The sequence below is a fragment of the Papaver somniferum genome, chromosome 2, assembly GCF_003573695.1.
Source record: "Papaver somniferum cultivar HN1 chromosome 2, ASM357369v1, whole genome shotgun sequence".
Taxonomy (NCBI): Eukaryota; Viridiplantae; Streptophyta; class Magnoliopsida; order Ranunculales; family Papaveraceae; genus Papaver; species Papaver somniferum.
The window spans coordinates 167,331,483-167,354,412 of NC_039359.1; the positions used below are offsets into that span (position 1 = coordinate 167,331,483).

General features: G+C 37.4%; 1 protein-coding gene across 1 annotated transcript; it reads left to right on the forward strand.

Annotated features, from left to right (window-relative positions):
* Window positions 1-7,610: 7,610 nt before the first annotated feature.
* LOC113349706 (beclin-1-like protein) lies at window positions 7,611-15,380 on the forward strand. Its single transcript, XM_026593732.1, has 11 exons — window positions 7,611-8,026; window positions 9,007-9,196; window positions 9,578-9,936; window positions 10,071-10,241; window positions 10,787-10,911; window positions 11,068-11,116; window positions 12,279-12,437; window positions 12,578-12,663; window positions 12,998-13,069; window positions 13,515-13,664; window positions 14,912-15,380. Exons 2-11 carry the CDS (start codon window positions 9,055-9,057, stop codon window positions 15,129-15,131), a joined length of 1,533 nt encoding a protein of 510 aa, XP_026449517.1. The 5' UTR covers window positions 7,611-8,026; window positions 9,007-9,054; the 3' UTR covers window positions 15,132-15,380.
* The last annotated feature ends 7,550 nt before the right edge of the window (window positions 15,381-22,930 follow it).

The following is a 22,930-nucleotide window of genomic DNA, read 5'->3' on the forward strand; positions in this document are numbered from 1 at the left end:
AGAGTTGAAGAAATGTGGATCTTGTTAATTCCATTTTTGTTGAAATTTACCTAATTATATCCTCAAAACAAAAGTTCAAATACAACAATGATAGATCTAGGCTCTCATCATGAATCGAATAAGAGATTCAATCTGAGATTTTTTCTCTGGTTCAACAACGGTATATGGATGAGAGTTGTTTCGACATACGAATCGGAAAAAAACAAATCGAACTGAATCATGAAGATAAAACAGAAAACAGTATTACATTTAGTTTAAGGGCATATTTTTCGGAAAATAATTTTCTCTAGCAGTGCTAGAGCAAACTTGATCTAGCAGTACAGGTGACAACCATCTGGTCTTATATTATGTCAACAAACTTTTGAGTTAACGGAAGTATATTTCTATTTTTGCCGACTAATTTCCTTCCGTATTTTTTATAATAGAATCTAATATCTTTATCTTAAAATGAATAGATAAAATTTTTGAGTATCAGTTCTAATTGAAATCGGAAGAACATTGATTCAAAAATGAATAGATAAAACTTAAAATTAATAAGGACTGATAATGACAAATTTTAAGATTAATACTATCTTTATCTTCATAAAACTCATCAAGTTTGAAAGGGATTCTAATTTAACCACTAATGTGATCTCTGGAGTTGGTTCCTTTACTTTGAGCTCGTGCAGCAATTTCCTCAAATTAACTTGAGTTGTACTCAATATACACTTTTGATTTCGGATATTAGTGGTCAGGCATTAAGTCTCAACATGAAGAAGGGAAATGGATGATGTTTCTTCATAATGACGATGCCTAATCTAATGATCATACTTGTCACCATTTTCATCATATATCAAAGCAAGAAACCTCTTCATAACTCACCTCTGAAAGCTCTCAGCACCCTAATCGTTCTAGCTAGGTTCAAGTAAATTAAACTAATCTAATAAATCTTAGAAGTTCCATAAATATAGAGGTTCTTGTATCTGCGCCAAAGAAATATATCGATGACTAAGTAGGATATTGAAAGATCTCTGTTCTCCCTAAAAATTCGGCAGTGAACATCCATACGGAACAAAATTAGTCGAACAAAAAAAAAACTTCCATTAGATAAAAAGTTTGTTGACATCACATATCACCAGATGGCTGTCCTCCGAGTTGCTAGATAAATTTTTCTCTAGCACTGCTAGAGCAATTTTTTTTCCATATTTGTCATCAGAAAAGTTCTCTTTTGGACCGAATCATTCATGAAAGGACCAACTAGTCTTGAATTAGTTAAATTTGGATCTCCTGGTACTAGGCTTGAGGAGGCTGGACCAGAGTATCTAAAGCCCAACATATTTGGGAATAAATGTCAATTTCTACTTGTAGAATTCTCGTACGAACTCGAATCTTGATGATCCGCCCCTCTATTCTGATCGGAAAAGAATTTCCTATCTCCTGACGCGGGAATATTTAGGTTTTGAGATCTTTTAGGAGGTGAAAACATCCCGACAGTAAAACTCAGGAAGAATTCAGGAGGGATTTTGTCAGTTTTTCAGCCACGACCTAGCTCGCCTTTTGTGTTGTATCTCTTAGCTCGGTACTCCGATTGATTTGAATTTTTAGTATGTTATGCTAGACATCCATACGAAACTTTTGGTATGTAGATCATACTAAAATTGTTTACCAAACGTTCCAAGTTGTTTGTACAATCTTTGGGAATCCAATTTGGCATGGTGACCACTTGACGCAATTCCACCTCTTTTAATATTGTGGCAGGTTTAGAGCAACCTGATTGGTCAGTAAAAGAGAGGGGGTCGGCCAAGTACGAGTGTGGCCACACTTCTGGTGCGCGTGGTAGGTTTAGTGCGACCTGATTGGTCGATGGGGAATATGGCCGGCAAATATGGGCCCAGCCACAACTCATGGGAGTGTGGAAGGTTTAAAGCGACCTGATTGGTCGACAAAGAAGTAAGGGCCGGTTGGGTAGCATAGGGCGTGGCCAAGTGGTGCCGGCTGTCCTATGACATGGCCATGCTTCCTCTCATTGTTGCTCCTACTCCGCGGCTTCTTTGTTCTTTGCTTTCTGATTTTGGGCAGGACTTTGCACCTACTAATCCATGGCGGATCAATTGCTTAGTCTGGGATTGTTGCTACATGCACCAGTCTGGATAAATTTTATGTGAACATATTGAGTTGCTCAATAAATATGAGAGGTTGAACACTCATCACTTTACATGGCTCCGTTTCTTTGCAGAGTGACGACACATTAAATGTGAGGTTTTACAATTTTAAACCTGAACTAAAAACCACCATCAATAGATATATATAAAATTAATATTAATAAACAAATTTTTAAGGTTTAATATTTTTCTTATAAAACAAAACTAGTCATAAAAACCCAAGGTGACCAAACTTGTGGTACAAAAGCCCCACTCAAACGTTGGGATTCATTAAAACTCCATCTTAAACTAAATTGATATAAAAACCCCAAACTTTAAAAAATTGATACAAAAACCTCAAATTTCAAAATTGGTTTCATCAAATTTTATGATGAAACCAAATGTTGGTTTCATTAAAATTTTGTTTTTTTGGGGTTTTTGTGTTACTTTTGTTTTGACGGGTTTTTTGTGGATGGATAGTGACACCTTTGGGGTTATAACTGGCGGAACGCTTATAAAAACTCAATGTGAAAACTACCACTACACCCATTTTTCAGTTTTTCCCACCCTCAAATCCACGGATGTGAAATCTGAGGCTCGCACCCAATTTTTGGGTGAAAATTTCACAGAAGCCCGTGATTTAGGAAATTAGGTTCTATCAGTTTTTTCTCTTCTTTTAAAGGCGGAAGTTCCCATTACTTCGACGAGAGAAAAAGAGTAGAAGAAGGGATTTGCAAATCACAAGGGGTTCGCAGCAGCAGAAGCAACATCTATAGGAGTTGAGAGTATGATTCTTGACGACAATAGTTTAATTGGAGGAGGAATTTTTTTTCTTATGAGAAATTGCCGATTCAAAATTTTTAGGGTGAATTCAAGAAGAACAGGAAAGATTGGTATTTTCACGACATAGAATAGAAGACGAGCTTCAGAAATTGGGTATTGATCCATTTTGGATTTGGTTATGAGAGATGGTGATGCTGATAGAACAGTGGGTTCTGGTTGTTGTGTTTGAGGAAATAGAGGATAAGAAGGATTTGTAAGAACCGAAAATAGCAGAAGCAAGACAGTGAAAAAAAAGTATATTTGATGGTAGCCGTGAACGGTAGGTACTGTTATTGTTTATATCTGGTTGTGCCATTCATATTATTCTTGGTGCCATTCATTGTTGCATCACCATACTATGTGAATTTCTTTTAGTTAATTTGTTGTTGTTTTTAAGGTTTTCACTTACAACTGTAGTCGTGAAAGGAGATGTAGTGAGTTTAAAGATCACCAGCAACAAACTGCACATAAGATGTTTGTAGAAATACCTAACTCACCAGATTCTCATGATTTTAAATTCAAGTTACTTGGTATTGCACCCAATTCTGACCGGCAAGCCACGAGTTTAATGATTGACAACTAAGTGTTATATTTTTGGAAGAGTCTATTTGCATTTAGCCTCGTGATTGTTAGCACTGGAGTTATAATTTGGTAAAATTTGATGCAATTTGGTTGTTTGTAATGGACTAGATGTTGAAAGTTCCGCAATCAGTCATTTAGTATTTGAAATTCCAAAGCAGTGGTGATAATCCATGTTTCTCTGCTCGATCAGTTGTTTATTTGTTTTTGTCTTTTTATTTTGCTGTAGAGTAAGGAATGATGAGCACTTAAAAGTAGACACTAATTTGGGAAGGAACTTTTTCTTAGTGTGTGCACCTCACGAAAATTTATGTGAGCCAGTATTTGGATTGGTCCGTTTTGCAGCAGTATTTAGTATATATTATGTACATTGCTCTTTTAATATTGGTTTTGATTTGTTACAAAGATTTCAGTTTTGTTTAAATGTTAGTATTGCATATCTTAGTCCATTATGCTTCTATTGGTATCACCGTGATTTGAGTGATATTTATTGAAGATGGTGTTGGTGTTGAGGTTGCGTAACCTGTTATGCATCTACAAAATTTGTTGCATAACTTGTTATACAGTCCCATAAATGGTTGCATAACACGTTATATAGCTATTATTGTAGGTGCATGGAAAGTTATGCAGCTTTTTTTTGCATAACTTGTTATGCAGTCCAGAAAATGGTTGCATAACACGTTTTGCAGATATTTTTTTTATTAGTATTGAAACCAACAAAAAAAAATGCTGCATAACTTGTCATGCACCCACAATAATATCTGCATAACATGTTATGTAGTCGTGAAAATTGATGCATAACCTGTTATGCATACGAAAATATGGCTGCATAATGCATTATGCATCGAGAAAATTGTTGCACAATCTTTTATGCATCGATAAAATTGATGCATAACCTGTTATGCATTCGAAAATATTGTTGCATTATGCATCAATTTTTTTTTATGTACGCACTAAAATCAACCAAAACAATGGTTACATAACTTGTTATAGATGCATAACTTTGTTATGTAGATGTATTATTTATTATGCAGTGGAGAAAATGGTTGCGTAATTCGTCATGCGTCTGCAAAATGTGTTATGCATCTTTTTTGGTGGATGTATAATGGTTATGTATCAAGTTTTCGAAAATTTTGCCTAAAATGATGATCACCTCCGATTTTTTCGTGAAAAATAAAAATTTGATTCTTGTTTGTACTAGTTGCGTAGCTCTCTTAAAAAAATTTCCAACGATATAAAATTTTATAAAATTCCAAGGCGCGGATTTTTAGATATGTTATATCCAAGTTGCGTTGCCAATTATACCCCTGATACATAACCAGTCACGCGGATGCATAATCCATCATGCATACATTTTTAATAATTTCATATAATTATGGGTGTCAGTGTCATGGAAATAATTATGGATGTCACGGTACCTAAAATTAATTGTGGACCTGAAAATGAGAATATTATTGTTTTTTAGGTCTGCGACTAATTTTGACTAACTTAATTATCCGTAAATAACCGATGGGTACCCAGGCCTAGGGCTGCACAACGGGTAGGGTGGGTAGGATATGGCCTATTTCGCCACCCTACCCGCTGACTGGCGGGTAAGAAATTTTTTACCCGCCACCCTACCCGCCACTAAACGGGTAAGGTCCTACCCGACCCATTAATTGGCGGGTCGGGTAGGATAGAGTGGCGGGTATAACCTTTTTTTTTTAGTTTTCTATATTCTGGATTTTCTGGTTACTAGTTACTACCTTGACAGTGTATACAAAAAATGCTTCCCAAAAAACAAAAATGGAATCTTGCAACAACACAGCAAATAAGAGCCATCCTATCTAAATATGTACCCAATGGTACTGCCAATCTAACTAGGGAAAAATGAACAAACAAAAGCATCATGCCTTCACAATGGTTACACTTCCCCCATTTAATACCATCTTCATCAAAACTCGTCGTAAAATGCCCCCATAAGATCTCATCTTCCGCTTCTTACTTTCTCTGACCTCAAGTTGAGAAGATGGTGGAGGTGGAGGTGGCGGAGATGCAACAGTACTGGCCCTTCGTTGCACAAATTGAGATGCAGCTTGAGAGGGAATATGAGGTCTCGTTGACATATCTTCTGCAATCTCAACCATGTTTGCTCACACTAAGCCCGCACAAACTAAAACCAACAACATTAAATTTCATAACTTTAATATGCAGTACAAGAAATTGCAAAAGAAAATCCAGGAATATAAATGCTAATTACAGAGCAAGGTGTAATTAAGGCGCATAAAACTAGTAATGTGAGGATTGATTTCCCAGTTAGTATGTGGTCTTAATCCCATTAGCAGCACACCAAGTTTGTTACTCTTGACGTTTAATCTCTGATAACAGGTTTGAAAAGAGTTAAATTTGCAAACTGCTTCTCCACTGTGAGACCTATATCCTAAATGAACTAGTGTCCTTTCATTTACCTCCTTCACATGCACAATATCACCAAAAGGATTGTGTACAGACAATTACTTACTCCAGCTTACATCAGAATATATTTACAGCTCTATGAATGATCCTATCTTGTAGATCTGAAGTTTCCTAATTTCTACCAAATTAACACATTCCAGAAAATCAACCTTTAAGAGTAAATGAATACTTCTAAGCTTCCCGCCCCAGTCAAAATAATTGATATTTTGGATCTATTATAGCCACATAAACCATTACATTGATGAACAAAATCCTTAATCAACAGAATGTGCTTTTCCAAGCCTTTCTAGCTATATGCACATTTTCATCCATCGACCACTAAACCAAAACAGCCTTATCCAAAGCAAAAGTCCGGACAACACTAGGCAGAAACATATAACACTTGCATTTTATCCATTAACGGTTTTACAGCCAAGATTTGACAACCAGCGAGAGACATTGAACACAATTAGCTTAAGTAATTTTAACTATACAATAACTCAACTCAACATCATAGATTTTGAGAATGGAATTGAAAAAAATCAAAAACTTGAACTGAAACCTAACATACTCATGGCTACTGCTTATCAAATCTCAAGATGGCTATGCACTTAATCACATAAATCAGTCATACCCTAATGAAAAAACAGTACTAGAAGAACAACAGAGGCAACACTAGGTCATTTCAAGAAAATAAAGAAACCCATAACTCATGTAAAAATAAGGAAACCTAATTTAATTTCCCTAAAACAAATTAAGAAAACATGCAATCATGGTCATTACGACCTACCCAAGTTATAAATTGAAAAAATGAAATAAATCTACAACACCTTGATCAAATAACTAACTAATCGAATTAAGGGCAGAAGAAATTTTTAAAAACAAAACCATTAAGGGAGATCCTTACCTCTCGCACACAAAATTGACAAACCCCAAAGATAAAGTTTAGCTGTAAGCCTGAAACTTTTGTGTTTGGAGGTAAAAAAGATACTCGATGGAAATGGTTACTTTAGATTTCTACTGATACATACGTTTTGATTTCGGTTAGGAGGATGAATGAATTGTGACATTGAGTTTGGATCTTCGATATGAGAGTGAGGTTCCTCTTCGATTTCTAACTTTGATTTCTAATTATTGAGAAACAAACTGGATTTTCAATCTAGGGTTCTAGGAGTTTCTGTGTAGACAGGAGAAGTATGAAGAGATGAAACAAAAATGAATTTAGTTTTTAGGTTGAGTTGATTAATAAAAAACCAACGACAAAGATGATCAATAATAGAAAGATCAACGGCTACTAACGGCTGTTAGATAAATAGGCGGGTATGCGGGTAGGATAGGATAATTTCGAGCTTTACCCGTCACCTTACCCATCTAACGACGGTTAAGAAATTTTTTACACGTTACCCTACCCGCCAAATAGTGGATAGGATAGGATACGGTTAAAACACTGGCGGGTAGGGTAGGATTGGTGGATATGGGTAGGGGATGTGCACCCCTACCCAGGCCCCATACGTACTTGGGTATTTTATTGGTTCCGGTTCCACCAATTTTGAGACCGGAACCGACTCGTTGATACCCTGGCCCAACTGCGGAAGTACTTACCGATGTGTTCAGGTCCTTCAGGAGCTCTTATGGCTGGGTGGAAATATCCACTGATACACAGAGCTTTGGAAAACTTGGAACGAGTAAATCAACCTAGAAATCTCCCTCTGGTTCTGTTACGGATGAAAAACTGTCCTCCTGTCCGTCACAATATTTGTGCAGAAAAGATAAATTCAGTTTTCCCTTTTTACCAATTTCATGAAATTGAAACGAAATTCGAGATAATCAATCAAGTTGATCATCAATTTCAATCAAATATTACCAAACAAACAAAATTCAAAGTTGTTCAAAATCTCCAGCTGGTCGATCGGATTCACAGTTAGCAGATTGATTTTTTCTGAGAAAACGGAGCACCCGTTTACAAGCTTTGTTAACTTCAAATTTGCCGAGTTGATTCAAAATTTTCGAATATCAGGCTAGCCCGAAAAGTCGCGGCTCTTGCTTCGAAATCTCTCTTCTCACTCTGCAAGGTATTCTTATTCCTCGGATTTAATCCATTACTACTTTGATCGTTTCTGTCAAAAGAAAAGAAAACAGTATTGCTCTACTAGTATTCGATAAAATGCCTCAATGAATTAATTGTCATGTGCCTTAAATTTGATTTTAGTTTTAGATTTTGAAGAGCTTTTGATCAATTGGTTTTGTTTATTTAAGGTTTTTGAGTAATGGTGCCATCCCTCATCTTACAGTTGTGATTCCTTGTGCTTAAAAGAGCGTATACTCAATAAATAGGTTGAGGTGAATGATTATGCTACTCTTTCAAGGAGTGGCCTGCTAACATTTCTACCGATAAACTACTCATGTGTTGAGCATGAAGATTACTCATTTGGAACTTCAAGTTGGCAAATTGGTTTATCCTGTGAATCATCTACTGGGTTTTATTCATATATTGTATTGGTGTTGGTGTATTTGATGGTGATTTTGACATAGAGGAACAAATTGTTCTTTTAAATCCATCTTGGTATTTTTCTTTAGGAAGATGTCCGCTCATTCATAGTGACCCAATTAGAATTGCTTTATTGCTGTCTGTGTAGGGTCAGTTTTTCTCATTGAAGTTCCCCAATGTTTGAGGTGGGGGAACCACCTTGAAACATGCCTTACATGGGTGCTTTTGCAAATGATTTAGAAGCTGGCACTGAGGTTCCCCCCACCCTTTTCAGTTTTTACACTGTAAAATGACAACCCTCTTATATCCATAAACGTTTTCAACATAGAGAAGTTGTATCCTTGTAGTATTATGAAGTGGTGGTCTAACTTTTCCACGGTTTGTTGGTATAACAATTTCTGAATTTAATTTCTTTTTTCCACGGATACAATTGTTATACATTATCAAAGCCTTATTCATCTATCTTACTGTACGTATGTGCTTCTTTACATGTTCTCTATTTTTTTACCAAATCATTTTCTGTGACTTCAGAAATTAGACTGAACATATGGAGTTGATACGCAGGTCCATCTCTTCGTCGGCCCCCCACTGCTGCAGCAGTCATCTAGTACCATGAAAGATGATATCTCATCAGACAAAGGAGTAAGTTTTCCTGTCGATCCAAATGTTCCTAGATGGCAGTGTCAAAACTGTCGTCACGCACTTTGTATTATCGGTGTTGATTCTTACTTAAATGAATCCGCTTCTCGTGCTGGTTAGAGTTTTATTCAATCATCTCTTAAATTGTTTTCTTTCAATTTTGACTTACATTTCTTAAAAATCTGGAACTTTAGAAGCTGGGAATAATTTAATTTCCGTGAATTTGCTCAGTCGATTCTATTGACAACAGTTCAATCTTATGTTGTGGTGTGTGGACTAGACTAGCTTAATTCCAAGAATCTCAAATTGCCAACCTATATTTTGCTTCCTTTGAATCCTTAGTTTCAATGGATTTAATTACTATTTGTTAGTGGGAAAATTGTTTGAATTTGATGGGTGATAATTCCTGTTAGACTCAAATTTTGAATCTCATTGTTTCAGTTTGTTAGAGCTTCAGAATTTTCAGTTTAATGTGAAGGATAAGCATGTGTTTCAGGAATGCAGGGCTCTTCTGTTCATGGAGGAGCAGGCAGCGTTATGGCTTCAACTAAAATGGATCATTCCTTTGTTGTTTTGTCGAAGCAAAAGAATTCATCACAAGGTGGTGTGCCTCCCCGGCCTCGTGGCGGACCAGGAGATACCCGCGCGAGTGGGAAAGCAATGGAAGATTCCTTTGTTGTGTTGCCACCAGCTGCTGCGTCCATGTACAATAGTGAATCTGGTTCAGAGGGAGGAGCTCATTTACCGTTATCTGGAGGAATTCCTGGTAACCATTTGCATCCAAACAATTCTGATTTTCACTCGGGTATAACTGTTTTGAAACGTGCATTTGATATCGTCACCACCCAGACTCAGGTTTAATGCTCAAACTTCCTTTATATCTTTTCATTTTGTTTTAGTATTCAAACTATCATCTGTGACCATGAATTTGAAGCTTTTGTTATAAATCTTGTGAAATTGTTGCTTTATCTTGCCTTATTGTTATACAGGTTGAACAACCTTTATGTTTGGAATGTATGCGGGTATTGTCTGATAAACTTGATAAAGAGGTTGATGATGTGAACAAGGACATTAAAGCGTATGAAGCTTGTCTTCAGCGTCTTGAAGGAGAGACACGTGATGTTATGAGCGAGGCTGATTTTTTTTGCGAAAAGTTAAAGGTGCTTAGTTTGCATCACCAGACTCATACTTCTTGTCTTTTACTTTTGGCAAAAAAGGGAAACTGTCTTCGCCAGTAAGTTACTTACTGTGTGTTAGTGAATAGTTTCTAGTGTATGCTGAGCACTAGAGCAACATGTACAGATTGAGTTCTTATTTCACAACTTGACTACATCATTAACGATGTTCTCTAGTTTTCTTTATAGACCTTATTTGCTGTCCTTTTTACTGCATGTTCTATTTATATCGATATAAAACCAATCTAGTGCTGATATTAAATCTACTTCCTCTCTGAAAGTGGTGAAAATCAGCTTCAGATCCCTTAAGTTGTTTTAATAGGATTTCTATCTTAACTTCCTAATTTGTCAGTCATCTGGTTCTAACCATCTTTACGAAGCTATTATTTCCTTCACATTTAATAAGAAATTCTGTTACTCTGTTTATGCTATTTGGATTCCTTTAGTATGTAACGGTCTTCTAGTTGAGTTTTGCAATATCTTGTCTTACGTGTTTTCCGTTTTTACTGGTTTGTGGTTACCTTTTCAAGATTGAGGAAGAAGAACGAAGACTTAAAGCAGCAATTGAGGAAACTGAGAAACAGTGCATAGAAGTTGATGCTGAATTGAAGGATTTGGAAGCAAAATCTAACAAGTTTAAAGACCAAGAGGAACGGTAAGTGGTAACACCTATTATTTGTTTGTTCACAAGCTGTAGTAGATTGGATTACTATACCTGAAGGTGCATCATTAATTGGGTCTTCTCTTTCTTCTCCCCACCCCACCCCAAAGATTGTTGACTATCTGTCTGTTGTCAATCGAATGTAATTAGGTACTGGCACGAGTTCAATAATTTCCAGTTTCAGTTAACTAAACATCAGGTATTTTGATCTGTCTTATCTGATTGACTCCTTCAGCTAGTGCATTTTAAAATCTTTCAGGATTTTTATGTGAATATGTTGATTCTTGGTTTGTGTATTCATTTTAAGAACTTAGAGTAGATATGCAGACAAGTACTATCTTGTTATACTTTTCTTATGTATTCTCATAAGCAACTCCTCAGATGTTTCATTCTTTTTCTGGTTCATATTTGTCAATATTAATATGTACGTGGTCGATGCACCTCATCAAGAATAGCTGTAAACCCTGCATTCTGCATACTTTTGCTGTTCATAATTTTTTATCTCGTACATTCTTTTTCACAGTTAAGTAGGGCCGTGAATACGAGGTTAATGTAACCAACGATAACTTGTAGGTTCTTAGGTTAGCAACTATTAACCATTCAGTTAATAGACTTAAGAATTGCCTGGCAGATAAAGTAGCAAAGAATGCCAGAATAGATAGGATAGATTTTGAATATGTAGATAATCTTCCACAGGATATTCTAGATTGGGCTAGGGAAGATTTCACAATCTGTAATCATCATATTTAATTAATATAAATCCTTTTTGAATCAAAAAAAAAAAGTATTAACCATGCAGATGCCTTTCTAGTAGAGTGGTAAAGTGATGGGGTGTTGATACCACAACTTGTGTTCAAAACTCACCACCATCTAATTCCTACCGCCCGACCCAATCAAAATGAAATAACACAAACTTTATTCACTTCCTTAATATATCACCCCGTTCACCTCCCAAATATTATTCACTTCTAGATTTGCTATTCACGCAAAGGGGTTCACCAATCTCAAGAATTAGGGCTTTAGATGTGTGGATTGCTAGGGCGGTGAACGGGGCGGTGACTGGGGCGTGGAATAGCACTTCCCATTAAATAAACATAATAACGAAACACTGGCTAGTTTCATTCAACCAGAACCTTTTAGCTTGATGTGAATAGGTCTGTTTAAATCTAGAAGATGCCGTTTGTTCTTACATGCTATCTGTTAACCATCCTGCTTTTTACCAGAAAAATAGCATTTAGTTTTGTTGTTAAAGCTTGGGTTGGAGAATATTGTACAGAATCAGTGTTTGTGTTCTCTATTTTTTATTTATTGCTTCCCGTGAAGCCAACAACTGTGAACTCTCAAGTTTTGGTGATCCACAGGAAGAAAGAGACTTGATATCGACAAAGATTGAAGTTTCACAAGCACATTTAGAATCTTTGAAGCGAACCAATGTTCTCAATGATGCCTTTCCAATATCGCATGATGGAGAATTTGGAACTATAAACAATTTTCGACTTGGCCGTCTTCCGAAGATCCCGGTATGCTGTTCTGCAACTAGGCTACTCTTATTGAGAAATGCTTGCCTCGGGACTCATGAACTAAGGGTCTCTTCTCACTTTTGATGGTTTCAGAATAGTTCTCTCACGGCTTTTGATATGTTCTTTACTTCAATATTTAGGTTGAGTGGGATGAGCTAAATGCTGCCTGGGGACAGGCATGTCTTCTCCTTCACACAATGGCTCAGTACTTCAGGCCAAAATTTCCGTATCCTTAATCGATTTTACGTCTCTCTGTATACAAGTTCGCAGGATCACTATTTCAGATTGATGTCATCTTATGGGTTTGAACTTGGAAGGATCCCTGCTGAAAACATTTTCCCACCATATACACCACTTCCTAGGTGATTTTTTACTTACCAATATGAATAGGTATTATGTGAACTACCTAGTAGCAATAAGGTAATGCTAAGTTCTTAAGTCACTTGACCTTGGCACACAACAGATATGTTGATTGTTTTTTTTATTGATACCCTATGCTCTCAGAAAGTCGTTATTCCATTTAATTGTTCATGAGTTTTCCTTAATTTATAGGTTTCCAGGTACCGAACCAAAATTATTCCCATGGGAAGCTACCCTCGAATTATGGATAGCAGCAACAACACATACGAGCTGTATGTACCGAGTTTTTTATATTTAACTGCACTTGACTAAATAATTTGTAGAAATAGGTGTGTCTTTAATAAAAAATGGAGCTTGTTAATGGTCTCTTGGATCTTCCGCTTCATGATCTAATAGGTAGGAGGAGTTTGATTTCACCATTTAGTGGGTTCCACCCGGAAACCATTCCTTGCCATTGCAAACCTAGTTGGAGACTGAAAAATGTTGGGGTAAATCAGGAATTTGTCCATAGGTAGAACTGTTAGATCATGCTATCTGTTTTACTTTTGGTAAATGAAAATAGAATATGTACACCTCTTGCCACACAAATTTAGTTTTCCATTCAATTTTTCTCCGTTTGATTCTCAATTTGTTTCTGTCTGACTTTTTCATTTCTTTTATTAGGTTCTTTTTTAATCTATTTATTGTACTCATAATTTAAATCATTGACCTCAACAGATTTGGTCCTGTGAACTTATTTTGGAGCACTCGCTATGACAAGGCAATGACTCTGTTCTTAACATGCCTTAAGGAGTTTGCTGAGTTCTCAAATTCTAAGGATCAAGAAAACAACATTCCACCAGAAAAGTGCTTCAAGCTGCCTTACAAGTAAGATCACCTTCTTTTTTTTCACTGGAAGAGAGATTCACTAAAATCTCAGTGGTGATACAGGTGTCCAAATGAATTATTTTGTTATGTAGGAATTTACGGGCTTGATAATAGGAAAGTACATAAGTACTTCTGACAAGTGTGTTCTTACCATCTTCCCTTAGAATTAGATACATCATTTCACTAATCCATCTGAATGGTATTGAAAGCAGTCCAGGGAGGGAGTGGGTCCTAATAGGTTCGCCGGGTGATTAATTGCAGTCATGCCAAAGGCCCTTGGCATGCTATGAAATGTGAAACTCTGTAGTGCAAACCAATTTTACAGGTGCTTGTGAGAATTTGCCATCTTGCTATCGACCATTCTCCTGTCTTTCTCTTTCTACCCTAAAGATCTCTTCTCTTTCTTCACTTTTTTTTTCCCTCTCATGCTAATGTGAACTCCGTTACCACCGACTGCAACTCCGCATTTCTCTAACATCTTTGTCACCAGCTGCAGCTCTTATATTCTTTAACAACTTCATCCTAATCTTTTTCATCTTTGACAAATCTTAGGTTCTCTCAGGGTCATCTTCTTTTATAAGTCTAGGGTTTGCTAATGTTGTGAAGAAATAAATCTGATTCCCTTTCTTCTTCCATACATGTTTAATGTTTTTTTTCGTTATCCATCTCATTTTGATTTTGGTGTAATTGAGTGCTTTACAATGGCATAGATGACTTCAAAGGTAACTGTGGGACGACCTTTGTTGTGCGATGGTATGGTTAGGGTTTCTAAATAAATGTGGAAGAGGAAAGTCAAACATGTTTTGACTGGTCAAATGGGTTATAAGGATAGAAATACTGGACTCTATGTATACACTCAGATGACCTAGTTATTCCTCAAATGCATATTTAGCAGCAACAAAAAGTTTCATCTTCGAATTTATGCATATGCAAATTTGAGCATCTGCTGTATTTGCAGTGTTCGGTCTCTGCAATAATTGCAATCCAAATTTATGGTCTCTGCAATAATTGCGAGTAGGCGCTCCGTTTCTAGGGATGATCCTCTTCACCATTGTGCCAACTAAATCTTTATTACAACTATAAACTTTCAGTCCTAAGAGTTCTGATAGCCTAACAGGCCAAATGTCAGTGCTTCGATTGACCAGAAACCACTTGGATAATTTCCATCTTTGAGTAGACATGCCTAGATTCCTTAGATATCTCAATCTCCTGTGTGTGCTAACCTTGTACGTCTGTATGCTTTATAGGATTGAGAATGATAAAGTGGAAACCCACTCTATCACACAGAGCTTTAACAAGCAGGAGAACTGGACCAAGGCTCTTAAATACACGCTCTGCAACCTAAAATGGGCTTTATTCTGGTTCGTTGGGAACAGAAATTTTCAACCTCTTTCTTCAATGGTATCATCTGCCTCTGAAGTTCCAGTAGTTGGCTCTTTGTATTCAAAAAGGATGACTGGTACTTAGTCTGAATCTAGATAGGATTCGGTGATGAAGATAAAGCGTCTTGTAAATATCGATTGTGTTAAAAAGTTAATTATTGCTATTCACAAAAGACGTACATAAGCTCTTGTTCTCGTTGCTCATTAAAATCGTAAGACTTTTTATTCATACTGAAGTCGAAGATCTTCCCGTTGGGAAAAAGATGGTTTAGTCCATAAGAGGTATAATATGGACTCTAACCAATTCAACCGGGTACAAATTAGTTATTTAGTTATTCAGAATAGAGAACTAGTCATAAAAATCCAAGGTGACAAACCTGTAAAAATCCCGTTCAAATGTTGGGATCCATTAAAACTCCATCTTAAACAAACTTAATACAAAACCCTCAAAGTTTTAAAATTTTGATACAAAAACCCCAAATTTCAAAATTGGTTTCATCAAATTTTGTGATGAAACCCATTTTGATTTTATCAAATTCTATGGTGTTTCATCAAATTTTACGATGAAACCAAATTTTTTTGGGGTTTTTGTTTTACTTTTTTTTTTTAGGTTTTTGTATTACTTTTGTTTTGATGAGTTTTTTGTGGATGGATAGTGATATCTTTGGAGTTATAACTCGCGGACCGTTTAGAATATGAAAAGTACTATGACGGAGTGCAAATTTCTGCACCCGTTCAATGTAAGGGTGCATATTGACCACCCTATTTGTTGCTTTACTATTTCGTTCTTTATTTTTTTATATTTTGTATGTAATAATCAGTTTGAAAGTTGGAGAAACCCAAGACTCCAAAAAATCTTGTCGCCATTAAAGCCATTTATTCATTATTTTTCTTTTTTTTCTTTTCAAAGTGAAAAGTCATTTTTTCTTTATTATTTCTCTTAAGAACAAACAAGATGAAAAGGCGAGATTCAATAGACCTATATCCTTTTACTTTCTAGGTTTCAACGGGAATAATTTCTATTGAGATTTCTGGAGTAGCATCACAGTAGTTGGTTTGTTTTCAAGTTGTGGATGTTTGACGTTTGTCTTATTCCGAAGGCTATTAACTTCTGTTTTTGAACTCTTATTCTTAGAGATCGGAAGTTTATTAACTCTTTCGAGTTCATTAACAACCTTTATAGATTGTTTTACAAATTCAGTTGCGGTTCGTCAGACCCATAATATGAGCTATCAATCATGTTATCTCGAGAGTTATCATCACGCGATGCATAGCTACATAAACAACTTTTGTACATCCGATATCAAAATCTTCATTTTCTTTGATGATGGTCTTCCCTGTTTTTCTCTAGTATATTCGTTAGAAACATGACTAGAGATTGGATACTCATAATCTTTTAGAAGGTTACAAATATAAAGTAAGACCATAATCCCTAACTTTATCAGTTTATCAAATCCTTATTTTGATGGTTATTGTATGCTTTTCGAAATCTATAAATTTGACTCATGTCCTAAAGGTTAGATCGCACCAAACACTGTTAGATCTTGTTGTGTTTTATAGCTTTGAACCAATTGAAATGACGAGGTTACCAAGTACACCACAATTTTGTCAATATCACCTTGTGTAATCTAATACAGACAAACACTGTCAAGAAGATTATTTTAATAAGATGTAATCTTGGTATATAGAGTACGTTCGAAATTCGAACCACTATGAGATCAGACCAAATGTTGAATTAGCGTACAATGCTATTACTTTAATTATAACTACTCCCACCGTACCACATATATAGGCGGAGTTTTAGATTTTTGTTATGCCATTAGATAGGCAGAATTCCAATTTCAAAATCAGTTTTTCCACATATTACCCTTATTTAATAAACATTGGTATCACCACAATTGGGATAATGTTTCTAGCATTGGAAATAGGATAAAGGCAAAACAGTAAGGAGAATAGATATTTATAAAACCCAAAAATTTCTTAATCTAAGAGATTTCGCATTTTCCACCTATATATGTCGTACGGAGGGAGTATAACAATAATTAAAATGCGAAAAAAAAGTTAAAGGCATACAACAAGATTTTGCTAACGAATTGAAATAACCAGGGCCAAGTACACCACAATCTTTTTGATATCAACCTACTACAGACACAGCTTGTGTGATCTAATACAGACACGAATTGTGAAGGAGATTACTTAAACAAGATGTACAATTGGTATATAGCGTAAGTTCGAAGCGGGACCAATCCATGGTATCAAACCAAGCGTTGATTAATGTACACATATATTTACTTTAATTATAAAGACAGAGCAATATAATGAAAGTAAATCACACGACACACAAGATTTTGGTAACGAGGAAAACGGCAAGACAGAAAACCTTGGGACCCAGTCCAGTTTTGAATACTCTCAGAATAAAGCGGCTATACAAATTGACTACAACAACTTCGTGTAGTTGAGGCTAAGTAAACTAATCCAAAGTTACTCATTTCCTTCAGTATCCTTGCGCCCACAACCAATCTGGTATACGCACGTGATTCCTAAGATAGAGTTTACTATCTCAAGTTGCTTTACCTGAAGACTTCAACAACTCAACTCTTTTGGATCGTAATCCGAAACAATAATGACTAATCTGTTTCACTAGCCTCTCTACAATGTCCATTAATAAATCAGAGATATGTTGACTACCAAAGTTCTTCAATTTAAATAATTTAGTTAGATCAACTAAGATAAAGACTATCGAAATTATCAATTTTAGTTTATAAATTATCAAAGTATATCTCAAAGACAACTAACTAGATAGATTGTCGATCTATACAACAAGCTTTAAAAGTATATAGACATAAACAACTAGTCGGATCCCAATCTATCAAGTGTGCAAGAAGTGTTAGAGCAATGCTAGGTTGAACCCACAAGTTTTGGATCTCAAGCTTGTTGTCAATGTTAGATGATCAAAGCTGTATCTTTATTTTTAGTTTACTAAAGTCAAGTCTCAGACTAGGTTAGAATTTGGCAGTTGAGTATCAGACATCACCCTCGAAGACTGAAGATCGACAAAGACATTCGAAGAACTTCTTTATCAGGTATGCGAAGACTTACTATTCTATTTTACTCACTATTTTACCTTTCTATCATTTGAGACTATATCGTATGACTTCTAGTAGATTTAGAAAGAAGAATTTCTGAGTCAAGCTTGTCTTGTTAAAGATCTCGAAATATGATTCAAGCATAGATGTTCAAAGGTCCTTAACAATATTGGTTCGAAATAGTTTATCTTTCGAGAATTAATTTGTGGATCAATTGAAAATCTCTCATACAATTAATTTTATCATTTGGGAATGTTTAAAGCATCATAAGAGAGAAATTCAAAACTTCTGATATTTCTGCTCAGGGTAGATTGGCGAACCAGTTCGCAAACCATAGATATCTAAGTTTCAGAAATACATGGAAGGTTGGCGAACCAGTTCACAAACCATAAGTTCAGTTGGGGACAGTTCACTAACCCGGTTCACGAACCGTGGTAACTGAATTTTTAATGTTGGGTATCAAGTATTTTTGCTTAACGAAATTTCGGTGCTATAATGTCTATTTTGTTTCAATTGCTTCCGATTAAGAAAATAATTGTGCAAGTCAATTTATTTTAGTTTGTATGTATTATTTATGGCTTAACAAAATACAGGATCATTTGTTTAGTCCAATTTGATTCCGGATAAGAGAAACTAAGTTAATTCCGATCTTAGTTAGACTTATCAAATTGTAGGATTCGTTTATTCAAGTCTAATCGAATGCCTTGACAAGAAAAACTAGTTAACTAACCTAGTGCTTGTCTTGTCTAAAGGGAAAGGTCTAAGTTATTGTCTGAATAATTAGAACCTGATGAGAGAAATAAAGTTAAGTTTGGTCTTTATTTTGGTCTAATCCGAATAAGCGATTGTATGTTTACAATTGGTTTAACAAGAGAATTAAGTTTCTTAGTCGAATTGTTAAATTATTAGGAAAAATGGCTTCGGAAAATTGTTTCCTTGATAACATATTAAAACTAAATTACTTGTAGTTTCGGTTTTAATATTGGTTATCTAAAGTGGTATGTGAAACCTTCGTGCTTAACTCTTATAGGTTGTTTCCAAGTTTTTAGATTTGTAAGATCCTTTCGGTTTGAACTTTATTTGCTCGGACCTTTGTCATTTTGTGAAAAAAGGGGAAAAAATATATGGAGTAAACAAGTGATTTGCAATCACTAAGGAAAGGACAATTGTGCTTAAACGTTATATCTAATGAAAGAGTAAAACATCGACTAAGGGGAAGAAACATATCATATTGTTGTATAGTATTCTGACTACAAAAGGGAATAACAAAGATGTTCGGATATAATATATACCTATTTTACCTTTAGGGGGAGTATAATCTTTGTTATTCAAATGTCAACATCGACATTTATTGATTGATTATATGCAGGTTATTGTGCCATTGAAACTTGGAATCAAGCGTGTGTATAATGAATTCTTGTAATTGTTTATCCATATGTATCAAGAGTTTTGTTACTAAAATTTAAAAAGGGGAGATTGTTAGAGCATAGCTCGGTTGAACCTACCATGCGTTGGTATGTCAAGTTTGGTTGTCATATTTTAGTGTGTCAAAACTCATCTAAGGGTCGCTTGATTATGTACTAGAGACAACTTCGTTTAGCTTAGACTAGAAAGTCTAGGAATGTTGAGACATACAAGTATTACTCGAAGACCTGAAGAACGTGAAGAAGTAACGAGCTACAACGACGACATCATCCTTCCTCTTGAGGTTAGTAATATTGACTTGAACTTTTTCATTCCTAACATATCTTTCAAGTCGTGTTATATTGAAAACATAACAACGAAGCTGTGTATTGGATATATAACTCTAGTAGTGAGAAATGATCACATGATTATATTATTAGGGAATTAGACTACGAAGTTGTTGATGGTGGTTTTTAGCTTAGGGTTAAAATCGTAAAACCTTATCAAACAGTGACGTCACGCTTGAGTAATAATGTCGCCACTAGCACATTTATTGAACCATTCAACATGTCTGCGTAAAATTACCGGGGTACCTTTTTTATGTATATGCCATGCTCCACGGCAGAGCCCTCGGTACTGACTGGCATCATCTCTACACATGCCAGCCACGCATGCTAGCCAAACGTGCCAATGGCATGCCATGCCAGCCACAACTCCGCGCCAAAGGCATGCCAACCATGCCAGCCGCACCACCGTGCCAATGACATGCTATGCCAGCCACAACTCCGCGCCAAAGGCATGTCAACCATGCTAGCCGCACCACCGTGCCAATGGCATGCCATGTCAGACACAACTCCGCGCCAAAGGCATGCCAACCATGCCAGCCACACCACCGTGCCAATGGCATGCCATGCTAGCCACAACTCCGCGCCAAAGGCATGCCAACCATGCCAGCCGCACCACCGTGCCAATGGCATGCCATGCCATCCTCATATCCGCGCCAAAGGCATGCCAACCATGCCAACCGCACCACCGTGCCAATGGAATTCCATGCCAGCCACATCTCCGCGCCAAAGGCATGCCAACCATGCCAGCCTCACCACCGTGCCAATGGCACGCCATGCCAGCCACATCTCCGCACCAAAGGCATACCAACCATGCCAGCCTCACCATAGTTCCAATGTCATACAATGCCATCCACACCTCCGCACCAAAGCCATGCCGGCCACGCCTCCGTGCCGCTGGCTGCCAAACGAAGGGTTGCAACAATCAACGGCCACCCTTCCTTCTGAGATGCAAATCTCAGCCGTCCAAGTTCGCCACCAAACGCGTGGCAACTTTTGGCCCAATGCCAAGCCCTAATTTTGGACGCGCCTAAACTATGCCAAAATCCTAGCTTGGCCACGCCCAAACCATGCCAAAGCCATGCTGGCCATGCCTCCATGCCACTGGCTGCCAAACGAAGGGTTGTAACAATCAACAACCACCCTTCCTTCTGAGATGCAAATCTCAACCGTCCAAGTTTGCCACCAAACGCGTGGCAAATTTTGGTCGCGCCTAAACTATGCCAAAATCCTATCTTGGCCACGCCCAAACCATGCCAAAGCCATGCCGGCCACGCCTCCATGCCGCTGGCTGCCAAACGAAGGGTTGCAACAATCAACGACCACCCTTCCTTCTGAGATGCAAATCTCATCCGTCCAAGTTCGCCACCAAACGCGTGGAAACTTTTGGCCCAATGCCAAGCCCTAATTTTGGCCTCGCTCAAACAATGCCAAAACCCTAATTTTGGCCGCGCCTAAAACTATGCCAAAATCCTAGCTTGGCCGCGCCTAAGCCATGCCGGCCATGCCTCCATGCCACTGGATGCCAAACGGAAGGTTGCAACAATCAACGACTATCCTTCCTCCTGAGATGCAGATCTTAGCCGTACAAACTTTCCACCAAACGACTTGTGGAAGTCTCTTTGCTACGGTGCCAACTCTTGGCCACGGTGCCAAACCCTAATTAGGCCACGCCAAAGCCATGCCAGCCATGCCTCCATGCCGCTGGCTTCCAAACAGAAGGTTGCAACAATCAACGCTATCCTTCCTCCCGAGATGAGATCTTAGCCGTACAAACTTTCCACCAAACGACTTGTGGAAACCTTTGGCTACGCTGCCAACTCTTTGGCCACGACACATACTTAGCTATGCCAATTCTTTGGTCACGGTACCAAACCATAATTAGCCATGCCAAGAGCATGCGCAAGCTATGCCAGCACCGTGGCCATGCCACTGGCTACCAACGGAAGGTAACCTCAATCAACGGCTAACATTCCTCTCGAGATGCGAAATCTCGGCCCTCGAAAGTCACCACCGAACCGGAAAGCCTCTCAATATTAACTTGCCAAAAAATATCAACATGCTACACGTTTTTCACGAAAACACTCGAGACATAAAAACATGTCACAAACTAGGGGATGCTCATCAGGGTATTGGCCTGGCGGTTTACAGCGTGCGGCGTACACTACGCCCGTTACAAGAAAGTGTCATAAGAGTGGGACGATTAGTAAATACAAGAAGTAATGGTGAAAAGTTCCCTTCATTATGGAAACATCAATTCCATGTGTTACCCGTTACCGCTTTCTCCCATTTACTCAACCGTTTCCACTTCTTACGAGACCAGGGTACGTTTCGTTGCGACTTGTATAAATAGGTATCACCTATTTCCACCAAAGAACAAGTTTTGGGTCGGGAGCATACAACACTCAGAAATCACTTGTTAGCTTTCCAATCTGCTAGCGTTTCACTTTCTGATATAAGTCGTCAAACAACCACTCTTCCATAAACAACTATTCTGGTCTCAACACTTTCTTCGCTTTCCTCCCTAAGACCAACCCTTCTCCTTCACTTTGTGACCGAAGCAAGTATGGAACAGCCATTTCTTGGTTTAGTCCGGATTTGTACAGATTGATCTCTCGAATCAAAGTACTCCCTTGCAGTACATTGTTTAGGGTTTAGACTCGTTTCTCACCCACACACGCGAAAGTACCAAAATCAACAGAAACTGTTTTCACCCTCAAACAATTGGCGACCACAGTGGGAGATTAATCTATCGGTCACAATATCAATTCCCGATTTCCGATTCCATCTTTTCAACCCATATATCGAGATGATGGAAGCAGACTAGCCGCTGCCTCGGTTATCAGACGACTCTGGAACGACTGGGACTTAGGAATGATTGGGGACTTTTCACAGTGACGTCGCCGCCTTCCACAAAAACTCAGATCTACATTCGGGAGATCCATTTTGTTGGGAGACTCTAAAAAGCAAGTAAGTCTCGTCAGACGAGTTGCATGTTCTACTACCTAAAATTTTCACATAGATAGTAGAAACCGACAACCATGCTATCC

Excerpts from the sequence above, each read along its gene's own strand:
- LOC113349706 (XM_026593732.1), top strand. The coding sequence starts at position 9,055 with ATGAAAGATGATATCTCATCAGACAAAGGAGTAAGTTTTCCTGTCGAT. Across the intron at positions 12,438-12,577 it reads GCCGTCTTCCGAAGATCCCG|GTTGAGTGGGATGAGCTAAA; the intron begins GTATGCTGTTCT and ends TTCAATATTTAG. Across the intron at positions 12,664-12,997 it reads TACTTCAGGCCAAAATTTCC|GTACCGAACCAAAATTATTC; the intron begins GTATCCTTAATC and ends ATAGGTTTCCAG.